At 36.6% G+C, this 14340-nt stretch overlaps 3 protein-coding genes across 5 annotated transcripts in view; 1 reads left to right on the top strand and 2 right to left on the bottom strand.

Annotated features, from left to right (window-relative positions):
• LOC107757644 (general transcription factor IIF subunit 2-like) overlaps positions 1-6859 on the bottom strand; it is a 7702-nt gene extending 843 nt beyond the window's left edge. Inside the window, exons 1-8 of one of the 2 annotated variants that reach the window (XM_016575184.1) lie at positions 6654-6859; positions 6403-6476; positions 6286-6304; positions 6039-6183; positions 2920-2967; positions 2540-2621; positions 1135-1234; positions 897-1040 (exon numbers count right to left, since the gene is read on the bottom strand). In XM_016575184.1, coding sequence (XP_016430670.1) covers positions 897-1040; positions 1135-1234; positions 2540-2621; positions 2920-2967; positions 6039-6183; positions 6286-6304; positions 6403-6476; positions 6654-6719 — 678 coding nt within the window. In that variant the 5' untranslated portion in view covers positions 6720-6859. The remainder of the gene's footprint in view (positions 1-896; positions 1041-1134; positions 1235-2539; positions 2622-2919; positions 2968-6038; positions 6184-6285; positions 6305-6402; positions 6477-6653) is intronic. The other variant, XM_016575185.1, reaches the window with a different exon arrangement.
• A 649-nt stretch (positions 6860-7508) lies between these two features.
• On the bottom strand, positions 7509-11392 carry LOC107757646 (GPALPP motifs-containing protein 1-like). 2 transcript variants are annotated; one of them, XM_016575191.1, is made up of 8 exons: positions 11200-11392; positions 10935-11067; positions 10239-10367; positions 10000-10149; positions 9570-9828; positions 9044-9208; positions 8752-8853; positions 7509-8478 (listed from the first exon to the last, which is right to left on the bottom strand). In XM_016575191.1, exons 1-8 carry the CDS (start codon positions 11282-11284, stop codon positions 8260-8262), a joined length of 1242 nt encoding a protein of 413 aa, XP_016430677.1. In that variant the 5' UTR covers positions 11285-11392; the 3' UTR covers positions 7509-8259. The 2 variants fall into 2 exon arrangements, with proteins under 2 accessions (XP_016430677.1, XP_016430676.1); XM_016575190.1 differs by having other exon boundaries at positions 10239-10370.
• An 883-nt stretch (positions 11393-12275) lies between these two features.
• The window catches only part of LOC107757637 (progesterone-induced-blocking factor 1-like), a 3496-nt gene continuing 1431 nt past the window's right edge, over positions 12276-14340 (top strand). Inside the window, exons 1-2 of the mRNA XM_016575176.1 lie at positions 12276-12603; positions 12714-12814. Coding sequence (XP_016430662.1) covers positions 12355-12603; positions 12714-12814 — 350 coding nt within the window. The 5' untranslated portion in view covers positions 12276-12354. The remainder of the gene's footprint in view (positions 12604-12713; positions 12815-14340) is intronic.

Below are 14340 nucleotides of genomic sequence, written 5' to 3' on the forward strand. Positions count from 1 at the left end.
GCTCTCTGCGAGACGCGAGTGCAACGTTGATAGATGTCCCTCTAGAAAATGTGATAAATATGTGTTCTGTGTGAACGGCTTGGTTTCAGTTTTGACATAAACAACATCTCCACACTGGTGCTCTCGTTTTCCGCAATATATGAATGAACAACGTAGCAGCGCCGCATCTATTGGGTTCAACTGGATAGGCTAACAAAAGCATTCAAATGCAATCAATGACACATACATCGTCATCGCATCTCGTGCGCCACTGATAAGGCTGCCTGACGGCTGACGCAGACCTTAAATTCGAATGCAACGTTTTTGCATTCGAATGTGGATTTTTTTTATTTATTCGACGAATATTCGAAATTCAAATTTTTTTTGACAGCCCTATCTCATAGCGTCATAAAACTAAGGTTGTCACGTGGACTATTTTAACGATGTCCTTACTACCTTTCTGGGCTTTGAACGTGTCTATGCAGGGTCAGAAAGCTCTCGGATTTCATCAAAAATATCGTAATTTGTGTTCCGAAGATGAATGAAAGTCTTATAGAACAACCCTGAAACAACATACAGAACTACCAAATTTTGCTATAAGTTTGATAGCATCATATAATAATGGCTGTTAATAGTGTTCATTGTTCAGTTTGATTACGTCTTTAATTGATTTTTCCGTACATTTCTGCCATATGTACATTAACTGACAGTCACCACTGATAAGCTACTACTAAATATATTGTAGAAACTTAACTATCCTGAAGGCTGACTATCCCTTTAAGCAGCAAATCAACATAAGAATGATTTCTACAGGATCATGTGACACTGAAGACTGGGAGAAATGGACTTACCAACCCCAAACTTCTGAACAGTAGTGTATGTGTGTTATTATGTAATGCTACTGTAATGTAACTCACCACAGGCTGTTTTGTGATGTCCACCAGATCCTTAATGTTATAATACTGGTGCTTCTCAAAAGCAGAGAACAGCATGTCCAGCACCTGCTGTTTATCTGCTCGTGCCCTCTTCCCTTCTTCTTTCTTCCTCTTTTCATAGTCCAGCTGAGGGGAAAAAAGAACAAAGAGTGTGCATCAACAATCAACTGCATATCAGATACTTCAGACATCTGTTGGACGATGCAAAAACTTGACCTACATTATAGGTGTGATTAGCCACAGGTTTGTAGTTGGTGGTAACTGCTTTGTCGAGCTGTTGAGAGAACCTGAGGGGTTTAGATAACTCCTCGATCTGCAGTCTGCAAAAAAAAAACAACAACATCCTTTATGAGTTCTAGCTAGACCTTGAAAAAAGATTGTGTGTGGACCTGTATAGATGTAATAAAATCTATTTTCGGTCTCATTTATGGCTTAGAGTTAGGTGCTCACTTGCTAGTGTTGGAGTTCAGATTTGCTAAGCATTAGGGCTGCCCTCGACTAAGAATTTTTCTGGTCAACTAGTAGTCGTTCATTTAAAGCATTAGCCGACTAATCGAATGTTTATTAATAAACAATTTAAATAATAATAATGAGCCTTTAATTGCCTAATAAGTGCTCAAGCACATGCATAAAGCTTGCCACAGCACACCGGCAGAAGTATTGATTATGAACGTGTCAGGGAAAAACAGCAAGGAGGCTGCATTAACATTTTAATAATTCATTGATAAACTAGTGCTTTCTTTGTTCTCTGTTTAAGAGATGAAGTCAGCGACACTGACACGTCATCTCCGCAGTAGTGGATGCGCCTGTATGCATGTTTCATATGGATTACATAATCTGAGAATATCGGTTTTCCATTTGCATTGGTTTATTTGAAAGTAGACATTTCACTCTCTATACATATATTTTTTTATGTCTACAAGGCAAGCATACGCGGATTTTCAGAGTTTTGCGTTCAAGTTCACAGACCGAGGACGGCAGAAAGTGCATCCTGTTTGCTTTCATTATCTTACAAAGGCGCAATATATTGTTGTTATTGTGAGTGCACACAAATAAACATAGAATCTTTACAGATTCGAAATATATATTACTCTTATCTGCATGACCAAAAATGAGGGAGTATTTTAAGTGCAAGTGAGCGCACCGGCGCCTCCATCTGTCCAGCAGTGAGCACGCTGCTGTTCAGTTTCCACACTCCGCACAGACACTTCAATAGCACACATTTCTCTAGGTTAACATTAGATTGAGCGGCCATGTAAAGTTGTTGCTACTTACATATTTCAGAGGATAAGCCATATTTGAGGTCGATGAATGATAGGCGAGCATTTGGATGTCCTGCCCGAGTACTGTATTACCACAAAGACCAGCCGTTAACGATCTGCGTGATTTGGCCAATGTGGATTTTTATTTATCTATTTTTTTTTTCAGCGACTAATAAAATTTTGGTCGACCTCTTCTGGTCGACTAACGGTTGGTCGACTATTAGAGGGCAGCCCTACTAAACATACAGAGTTTTTGGCTCACACATTAATCACTTATGAGTTTCTATGACAATTATAATGCTGTTTGTGTAGGCAGCTCACTACATTTTGGAACAGAGCTAGTGTGTGCATATGTGAACATACTTCTTCAGCCTCATGTAGTTTTCACTGACGGCCGGTCTGCATTCAGCTCTCTGCACCACCACTCCTTCCAGTGCAATTTTATCTTTGTGAAAGAAGAGAGACATTAATACTCAATGACAGTTGTAACTGTGTGCAATCGCTGCTGCAACACAGTCTGTTACTGCTCAGTCATTACATTAGCAGTGAGAGACGCAACAGTGCATTCGCTGCTCCAGGCTGTGCAATTTTCAATATACCAATTCTTTAAATTAGGCCATAGAAAGCATTTATAATTGCTGTTTTGTTGGCTGATTGTCAAATCAATGGCCATTAACAGTACAAGGCTTGACGTGGTCCTTCCTGGACCTCCACTCAAGCAGGGGGCGACGGTGAGCACTCACCTGGGCCTGTACCTGTACCTGAGCCGCCGGCCTCGGCATCTGACTGCCCTACGAGAGGGATGGCAACATGAGAACGAGGGGGAGTACATGCCAAATGAATCACGGCAGGCCAAGCCTCACGGCAGCTTCTTACACAGTAGTCGGCGAAAGCAAACGCACAAATAGACACAAACCACGCAGATATGACCAACAAGCCACACAGAACCTCTGATCAGTCAGTTCATGAGTTAGCTTCATTGAAACCAATGAGGAAATTTATCTAAATTAATCAAAAAAACCACAAACCAAAGGTACCCTGTGTCTTCAAGGATGTGGAGATTCATATAAATCATTGGATTATTTTTTTTATTTAATTGTTTTTTTTAAAGACAGTAAAGACTTTAACGTTGTAAATTTTTTTTTTTTTTTTACTTTTTATTTATTATCCTGAAAAAATAAATATATGAATGAATGAATGTATCACTGTTTCAATCAAAAATATTAAGCAGTACAACTGTTTTCAACACTGATAATAAGAATGGAGGTTACACTTTATTTCGATAGTCCACTTTAGACATTCTACTAACTACAAGTGACTTTGTAACTACATGTCAACTAATTATCATTAATTTGCATCTACATGTCTACTAACTCAGTGTAGACTGTTAGGGTAGGTTTAGGGTTAGTAGAATAAGTTGACAAAGAAAGTGTTAGAAGATATTAAGCAGACAGTCTACTAATACTCTACTAACTGCTAGTTGACATGTAGTTGCAAAGTTACTTACTGTTAATAGAATGTCTAAAGTGGACTATCGAAATAAAGTGTTACCAGAATGGATGCTTAATTCATCGTTGCAATCACAGGAATAAATTACAATTTAAAATGTATTAAATTAGAAAAAAATGCAATAATAATATATTATTTTAATACAAGAAAATTGTAATAATATTTCACAAACAAAGTGTATTTTTGATCAAATAAATGCAGCATTAAAAAAATTATAATTCAGTCCCATGTTTGAATAACTGGTCCCAGGACATTTAACAGAAGAGAAGTGTCCAGGCTTTGGAACTCAAGCACATTCACAACAACTAAAGAAATCCTCACTGTCACTACAAAAAAAAAACATGAATTAGCATGGCAACTATACAGAGTTGGTCATGCACACACAACACCCAAGCTACACAACACAACTCCATGTTAATCAAGGAATAATTAAGGCAGTGAGCAGATTTGGTTTCCAAAATCAGTGGTACTTGAAGGCCCATTCTAATGTCTTCTACCATTAAAACACCACAATCACATACACTGATTGAGAGGCAGAGGTTAGCAACTGCAAAAGCTTAAGAGACCAGATGAAAGCTATTACAACCTAATATCTGATTCATCTCACACAACAGACAAAGAGTAGAGAGAGAAACGGAATAGAACTGGAGGAAGAGAGTATGAGGCAACTGAAGTATATACAGGAAATCCCAGAGATCGCACGACATGACTTACCCAATGAGCTGTTTGAAAGCAAAAGTTCAGTTAACAGGAAAAAACTATGATACTTTATAATACCTTTTATTAAAATGTAAATAACTAACTAACATTATACAAGTCTTAGCATGGCATAGTTTACACATATTCAAAAATAATGAACATTTTCTTGATCACGGATGGCACAAAATCTTCTCAACACATTTAATGAGTGCCTATGCTATTTTTAATTTGTAAGACTTAGTCAAAACAGTTTAGAGGTTAATTTACCTAAATAAAGGATTTGTAGACACAATGTTTTTAGATTTGTGAAGTAAAAATTATAGTTTTGTTGTAACCAGAATTGGTACAAAATGCCCCAAGTGGCAAGTTGTTATTACAAGTGTTCAGTTTAATACATATTGTAATTAATGGGGTTATTATTCAGTATTTTCATAAATTAGATGTACATTTCAGGCATCTCTGCTTTTCATTAATTGAATGATTGAGTGAAATCATTCACTTCAAAGTGTTGTTGCTATTATGAATATCTTCAATTAAAATATGGGCATTTAAATATGTATATATTCACATGACCATATATATATATATATATATATATATTCTATAAAAGATTACCCAGAGAGGGAGTCTTAAGCTTTTTTGTAAAATAATTTTACATTTTGTGCTATAACAACTACTAAATTAGCAAATGCTTCTATTTATTTCCTATTATAACACACTGGCTGATGCATCTTCACCCTGCACATGATAAACATATGTTACAATTGAAAGTAAATGCAGAAAGTAAACGCACACTGTTCTTAAGTGACCATCTTAACCCTATTATTTAAAGTATAACAGCATTTTTAGATACACAGTGGTTCTGAAATCGTATTACAGTGGAATCAAATTATTTTATAAAAAGTAAAAATGCTCTTAAAATCTAAATCTAAAGATATTAACATAACATTAAATAATAGTAATGATCAAATAATTAGTAATCATTTTTTTGAATGACTACATAACATTACTATGCATTACTAATAATGGTTATCTAATTTATTCAGTTTATGCACTTGTTATAATCCACTTTTTACAATATATCACTACATTAATGTACTACATGAACATTCTCATGAATTAATGAAAATTAAACATTTTGTACTCCTTTGTTTTTTCTTCTTGTACATACTTGATCTTCTGAATATTTATTGTGTTTAAGTCTATTGTATACTGTCCTGTACATCCCAGAATTTTATCTCTGTTATTATACTATCTACTTTTTTGTACTCTTATCTCTTTTTTATTTAAATATACATTATAAACTATTTTACAGCCTATGGAGTGGACCTGATGTACATTTCACTGCTGGTTATATATTCTCTATATAACTGTATATGAATCTACTTTAACTTCACATCATTTAAAATCAGGGCTGTCCAAACTCGGTCCTGGAGGGCCGGTGTCCTGCAGAGTTTAGCTCCAACCCTAATTAAACACACCTGAACCAGCTAATCAAGCTCTTACTAGGCATAGAAACTTCCAATCAGGTGTGTTGAGGCAAGTTGGAGCTAAACTCTGCAGGACACCGGCCCTCCAGGACCGAGTTTAGACAGCCCTGATTTAAATGCACAGCAGTTCACAGCTTTACATGTAGTGACATCCTGGTTCTCACCTGAAGAGTTTTCAGTAAAAACAGCCAGAGTCTGTCCACCGACCGTCTGCAGAGTGAATGGATGCTCTCTAGGGGCTCGTACCATAGAGGATTTCTGCCCAGTGGTGTCTATGGTGGTCAGCTCCTCATTGAGTGTGAAAGACACCTGTCAATCAACCAGAAAAACACTGAGTCCACCTATAGACACACTGAGTCCACCTATAGTCTCAAATATAAAACACTGAACGTTTAAAGACATACTAGTTACCTCTGCTTTGCCTTGATTCCTGCACAAACAACAATTGTATAAATATCAATGTTTTAAATGAACGTTGTGCTTGTAGTATTCCATAACATGTAGATGGTAGTTATTTTTGCTACATACTTGCATATTCGGAGCTTTCCAACTTCTCCTCTCCCCGTTGCTTTGGCCCATTGCTGTGCCAAATACTTTGGGACCTTTATGAAGTTTATGCAAACATAGTTTTAAACCAATGCCCATATTTAACATGGTTTTAATAATTACACGGCAAAACATATAAACCACACTGCCATGTGTGTTATTGTAGATGCTAAAGCCATGTACAAACACTGGCTGCACTAGCAGTTCATCATCGAGCTATTTAAAGCACTTACTTTGACCAGCCATACGCCCGTGTTCTGTTTTGCCCCAGTTAAATCCACTTCTCCTTTGTCTGACATGTTTGTTAATAGTTTAAATATTTATATTCTAGTTATTTCATGTGGATTTAATACGCCGCTTCCACGCTACACACTCGTTGGCTAACACGCCATCAACAGAGCAGGTTGTATGGTAGCCTGTTAGGACAAAAATGAAAAGCGCGTTGGTTAATACAGATGCTACATAGTGACAAAATCCATGAATTTGGAAAACAGTTAACACACACACACACAAAACAATAATAATAATAATAATAAAAAAATAACGTTCTATTTGTTAGCTCAATCATTAATAGTAGAGTTAAAGGAGATATCTTTTTCACGTCGCTTTGTCATTTTATTTAGTAAACACTACTCGATTTATTTGGAAGTGAACATGTTTTTGAGCATAGAATATAGTCCCTTACAAAAATTAACCATGGTTGTACTACAAATAAAACTAACAAACAAACAAAAAAACATGGTTACTATAGTTAAACCATGGTAACCACAAATTAACCATGAGTTTGCTACAATAACCATAATTTAACCATGGTATTTATAGTTAAACTGTGGTTATACAAATGGCAGTCAATACGTCAAAAAAAAAAAAAAAAAAAAATACATGGTTACTACACTTTTACTGTGATAAAACAATGGTTAATTTTCGTAAGGAATAGAATAGGTGTTTATTTACAGAAATGATCACACTTTACATTTATGATAGCATAAAAACCTCCAAGAAACAATTCAGTTGAGCCTTATAGCCGCAAACTTACATGGTTAAAATTATATCGCAATAAAATAATAAAATATATTTTTACATGGGGCAACAAAAAATAATATTAGGACCATCATGATTATTTGCATTGTAACATTATCACCATGAATGTTGATTCGCATTAATATAGTAATAGTGTACTGTACAGGAAAGATGTGATGGATTTAAACGGTAAATTTGACAACTGCATAAATCAAAGTACAACAAAAAACTAGTGATGTAAATACTTTAGAATTTCAATTGTTAGCATCATAGTGCTGTTTTTTTTCATTAAGGTAATAATAATTTGGGATTAAGTGTTATGACACAACAAAAAGTTTTAATGGGTCTAAAATGGTCTTAACTTTCATTAAGCAAAATATTAATTATTTCTGTCTTTTATTGTTAGGGTGAAGTACATGTGATCTGAACTTGGAATAGTCTATGAGGAAAGCACACTCTGGTGAACAATACATGACCCAAAAACATGAAACTGACAGAATTCAGAGGAATTCACTGGATATAAACGATGATACTTAAGTATTCATTACCTATTAATAAAAAGGCAGCCTAAAAACTTATAGAAGTCACAAAATTACAAAACTTTTAATGTATTATCTCTTACAATTAGACACTGGTAAAAAAAAAAAAAAAAAAAGGCAAATTCAGGAGGAATAGTCGGTCCTCCTAATTTTACATATAACTGTCAACAAAAGCTCATAATGTTTTGATGATAATGATGATGCTTCAAAGATTCCAATGCAGTACAACATCCATTAAAAAAAATTCTTGACAATAAGAGATAAATTTGTTGAATGTCCCTCATAGGAACATGCGGTCTTTGCTGTGTGAAAAGCGGGTGTTCAGGTCTTGTGACTTCTTGAGCAAAGCTTTTTTCTGAGCCTCATCAAACCGATTGACTTGGAGGTCTGAGTCTCTGTCGAAGGGTCTTCTTTCCACAGGCTTGTTAGCATCCTCCTCAGCTTTTCTTTTCATCTTTTTAGTGTGCATACTGATGAGAGATTCACCACGCTTGGACTCCTAAAAAGAGATTGGCATTCTGAGACTGAAATTCATATTTTTTTATACTTAAGCAGTCACAGCTTCATCTAGCAAACTAAAGGTGTGGTCCATCAGAGTGAGCTACTCCAAAATAAATAGTTTTCCTCTTTTTTTGATCAAATAATAATAATAAAAAACCACTAACTGAAAATATTCCAAACTTTTTACCGGTAATATATATATATATATATATATATTAGTGCCATATTGTAGAATATGCATAGAAAAACAGCTGGATTTAACCGAACTTACATTATATATTGAAACTTTTTCAGCCATATCAAGCTCTTTCTGAGGCAGATGAGGTCCATCATCCTTGGCAGATTCACCTTTTTCCTTAGCCTCTAGTCGTTCCTAGGAAAGACACACAAGAAGGGAATTTCCAAACAATCCCTGAAATCCCTCTTTTCCAAAACCCAGTGTAAAAAAAAAGCTTGTATTACCTGCAGAATCACATATGATGTCACTGGAAAATCTATGATGACTCTCCACAACAATCCCCACATTTCACATCTGAACTCAATTACATTTATTGCTAACTCACCCTAGCTTTTCGTTCACAGTCAGCGGGAGTGTCAGTCCAAACTGAGCGGTCTTTGTTCTCAGGGCCTGATCTTTTCTTAAAGGTTCGTGCTTCCAGGCCCACGTGCTGCAACTCAGGAGGCAACTCGGTCATCCAGCTCTCTCTGGAGAGCACTTTGGGGCCAGTCTAAAAGCAGAAGAATCCCAGATTGTTTAGTCTGCCCACTGATGGGATTAAATCCAAATCTATTTTTATGTTGAACAAAGTGAATCAGTCAAGTTCTTTATTGTCATTGTACAAGTACAGCATAATTACTTGTCTTGGGGTATGAAGTATGTAAACAGAAATAAAAACCGAAAGTATATAAGGCTTAAAATGAGAAGCATGTGCAAAGATAGAAAAATACAAAAGTAAAAAGTGAGAAAAAAATAATAAAAACAAATAATAATATAGTAAATAATAATTAATAATAATATATCTAAAATACTAGCTGAATTAATAGATTAAAAAAGAGAAATAGATTAAAAAATACATAAAAAGCACTTACATCCACTCCTGTAAGTTTGTCTTTCATTCTTTGAGCTCTTCTTTCAAAGTCCAATGCCACAGAGTCCTGGGACGGTCCTTTTGATGGCATGGGTCCAACGACATAGTCATCTTCTTCTTCTTCACCACTTGGCACTGCTGGTGTACAACCTGGTCCTAAAAATCCTCTAGCATCTTCTTTAACCTCCTCTTCATCCTCATCTTCATCTACATCTTGTCTTTTAAAGCCTGGAGGTAGAGCAGGTCCTATTACAGGTGGTCTGCAGGGAGAGGAGAAAGAAAAATAAATAAATAAATCAACATTTACATTTGCATGTAAAATTAGAATAAATATAGCAGTGTGTGATACTACCAACTTTACAAAACAAAAATGTATAGAGTAGTCATAATGTCTACTGTGTTTGTTTAATTCCAGGACAAATAGCTGTTACCGTTCAGGAGATCTGTCTTGCTTTCGATATCCTGGTGGTAAAGCTGGCCCTAAACACCCTCTGGTATCCTCTTTTTCATCTTCATCATCATCTTCATCAAGATCTTGTCTTTTAAATCCTGGAGGGAGTGCAGGTCCTAGTAAAGGTGGCCTGGTGATGCAAAATCCAAGACTTAGATTGGGATGCTTAAATTGCTCTACAAACGACCATGTGGGATACTATTATTAAGCGTTTATTACCCTTCAGGTGATTTGTCTCCCTTTTGATATCCTGGGGGAAGAGCTGGACCAAAGAAATCATCATCATCATCCTCCTCCTCCTCCTCATCGACTTGCTTTATATCCATCTCATCTTTAACACTGCCCCTGCTGCTGTTAAAGAACCACAAAAAATTACACACATAAATATCAGCTGTCACTCCATATCCATCTTAAGATGATAAATGCTCAGTTTTATGATCAAAGCTCTGTAGTTTTTATTGTGGAGGCAAAACATACTGTATAATGCAATGCAATACAATGTTGATTGACAAATGAACAAATAAACGTTCCTCAAAAGCCTGATGGATCATACTTACATTTGAACATGATTTTTCTCAAAAAATGATATATAGATAATTAAGTAAACCTAAATTGGATTTTTAGCAAGGCCTTTTACTTGATAAAAAGTATAAAGTATCAATCGGACTACAGAAGGCATGTAGTAGATTGTGTACAGCAGGTTTTTCAGCAGTTTGATCAAATTGATTATTTAGAGGTCTTAGAAATGTATGTATCAAATATAACACATTATGATTTTGACTAGGGTTGACTATCTCCCAACAGCATAAAAAAATACTTTGGATATATCAAAAGTGGTTCATTTGTGACCAAACACCTTATTTAATATGAATCCCTGAGAAACAAATTTATTTGGAGACCCATCAAGTATCATACTTTAAAGAAGGCCGGTTCCTAGATGATGATGAGTATTTGGCTCTCTTGAACACGACCTCCTCTTGATCACTGTCTTCACATGAGCTGGAGGACTCTGAAGCTTTATATCTTGGAGGCAAAGCTGGACCTATAACTGGAGGCAACATGTATTATTAATTACAATCTAAAATAATGGACTGAATGACTTAACTGTTGACGGACTGAATGACTTAACAATATATATATATTGTAGCAGCTAACGTTACTACAATGTGTGTCAACATACTTGCGCCTTCTTCATCTGAATCATCATTTTTGCTTTTTCCTATCGTCGGTGGCAAAGCGGGTCCAGTTATATTTTGATTAGACATCTCAAAAATTATTGTGTCAGAAAAATGATAATAAAACACACATTTATTCGTTCACAAACCCAGAAAATGCTACGATACAGAACACATTCTCTTATTTCCGGTCTCGAATTTGAGGTAGATTTCAAAATAAGAGTCCTGTTCCGGCGGAATCCTATAGGTGGCGCGTTATTTTCCATCAAAAGCGTTTCTGAGGCAGACGCTCTTTAACGCAAACTTCACGTCTCTTCTCTGTTGTCAGCCGTCGTTGTTTCTAGGGAGGCGGGACGCTTAAAAACAACAGTCAGTGTAATAAATAAGTTACCGTTTTAATCATAAAACACTTTTTTCCCAACATAAGACATTTTAAAGTTTGACGTCTCACACAAATTATTACTGTGTCGTGTTTTTCTTGTCAAAAGGCCGCGAAAGTCAGGTAAGTTAACCTGAAATAACCGAATTTGTCTTCTTGCTTTGTCCAGCTGTCATCGCTTAGCGACTAGCGCCTTATCCGTTAATTCTTCCCTTGAGCTTCTGAGCTTCTTTCCTGACGGCTGACTGCTAATAACCCACCCATAGAACCCACCGTTACCAGTGTAGAAATTGGAGGAACAGTCTTATTTCCTTACATGATAAGTAGATTCCAATTACAACATCCATTAAAAAAAATTCTTGACAATAAGAGATAAATTTGTTGAATGTCCCTCATAGGAACATGCGGTCTTTGCTGTGTGAAAAGCGGGTGTTCAGGTCTTGTGACTTCTTGAGCAAAGCTTTTTTCTGAGCCTCATCAAACCGATTGACTTGGAGGTCTGAGTCTCTGTCGAAGGGTCTTCTTTCCACAGGCTTGTTAGCATCCTCCTCAGCTTTTCTTTTCATCTTTTTAGTGTGCATACTGATGAGAGATTCACCACGCTTGGACTCCTAAAAAGAGATTGGCATTCTGAGACTGAAATTCATATTTTTTTATACTTAAGCAGTCACAGCTTCATCTAGCAAACACCCACCGTTACCAGTGTAGAAATTGGAGGAACAGTCTTATTTCCTTACATGATAAGTCGGTAGGACGGTTGGACTGGAGCTGTGTCGAGAATATGCCCCCTAAGAAGCCAAAGGACGCCACGGCAAACATCTCCAGCTCCATCGAGTCTGAGGACATCAGTCTGGAGACAACAGTCCCCACAGAGGACATATCGTCTTCAGATGAGAAAGATGGAGCAGGGAAGGTCACAAAACAGCTCCTGGAAAGAAAAGAGCTGCTTCATAACCTTCAAAAACTGAAGATAGAGCTGTCACAGAAAAATCTGCTCATAGACAACCTCAAAGTGGACCATCTTACAAAGGTAATGGTTGGTGAATGCAGAACTAATGTCTACATTGCATTGAAATAAGTTTGAAAAGTATTTAAAACTTTGTTTTTCCACCTATAAGTGTTTTGCACATTCATTTGTAGATAGAGGAGCTAGAGGAAAGGCTGAACGATGCTCTCCATCAGAAACAGGTGCTCGCTCTGCGTCTGGACAGCCAGCTCAAACTACAGCAGGATGAAAACAGGTTCATTTACACACAGTTTTACTGAGAAAAAGAGCCATTAGAAGTAGGGATGTACAATATATCAAGGGTCAAATTGGTGTTGGCTGAATAAATGTGCCTCTTTTATTTTAGTGGAATTGGTATAGTTGGCCTACTTACTGTTAATCACAAATAAAAAAAAATGGTTACTCTGTTTTAATTCTATTATACGTGATATTCAAAATAATAATTATTATAGTTAATAATTACTTAATCCCTTGTCATGGAAAATTTGTACAGCAGGTGCAGGGTCAATGCTCACTGTAAAAATGTTCTTCTTGAATCCTGTAAAGCCTGACATGAAATAATAGAAACTTAATTTATCTAAAAAAAAATTTTTAAGGCTGCAGTCCGTAAGTTTTGCCTCTTTCTCGCCATCTCTGTTTGAAAACCTGGAATTGCAGCTGTGTGCGGAATTATCTAGCTTGCGTGGGTTGTGAGTCGGCACGGCTCCAGTGCGGATGAATTGAATGAAATTTTTGGAATCGAGTCCGATTCACAGTTCTGGAATCGATGGGATTCGATTCCAATAAGCTTTATTTGTAAAAAATTACGATGCATTTCTGTAGCTCTGATAGATTTTAAATTATAATTTTGTCTGCATCACGCATGAAATTAGTCATAGCCCACAGCTCTGCACTGGACATGCGTTTATTGCATGAATGGAACAAGACATGAAGTGTCTAAAATAAACGTGCACAGTTCAGCTGAATGATGAAGTTTACTTTAACTGTATTCTTTGCACAAAATTAACAAACTGTAACAAACACGTCATGATCTATTCTGTTGTGCAGCGCTCAAAATTGTGGACAACATAAGCCAGTTCCACCGTAAAATAACCTCTGAATCGTTTTTTGAACTGGTTCATTATCCGAAAGAACCTTTTCGTGGAAACGACTCAGACTTCTATCATGATCTATTCTGTTGTGCAGCGCTCAAAATTGTGGACAACATAAGCCAGTTCCACTGTAAAATAACCTCTGAATCGTTTTTTGAACTGGTTCATTATCCGAAAGAACCTTTTCGTGGAAACGACTCAGACTTCTAAACGCTATTGGCGAGCAAGAGGCAAATTAATGGGTGCTTCTCAAAACGGAAGGCTGCATCCTCAAACTCAGACGAGCTCAGTACCAACTTTTCATTCAGTTTATTTTCGTGAATCGACGTTCAGCGATGTTTGATGGCGTAGCAGCTGAGATATGCAGCCTTTGTAGGATGCAGCCTTCCGTTTGAGAGGCACCCATAGATGAGCTTTGTTGAACTGAAAACGGCTCTGAATGAGGAGTCGATTCCCCTTGATGGTATCGATTCCAACCTTTGGAATCGATTCTTTTTGGAATTGATTCCCAGCCCTACTGAAGAGTATGTGTGGCAGTCAGTCACCGCACCGGTGTGGATATTTACTGTACTTCGCAATCACAGATTCTAGCCTACGTCTTGGAATATGACCCAAATAAGAATTTTCACCGTATATTGCCATCTGAACAAGTAAGTAACAAGTCTGCCAC

This window comes from Sinocyclocheilus rhinocerous, unplaced genomic scaffold (genome assembly GCF_001515625.1).
Source record: "Sinocyclocheilus rhinocerous isolate Xijiao unplaced genomic scaffold, SAMN03320098_v1.1 scaffold1254, whole genome shotgun sequence".
NCBI lineage: Eukaryota > Metazoa > Chordata > Actinopteri > Cypriniformes > Cyprinidae > Sinocyclocheilus > Sinocyclocheilus rhinocerous.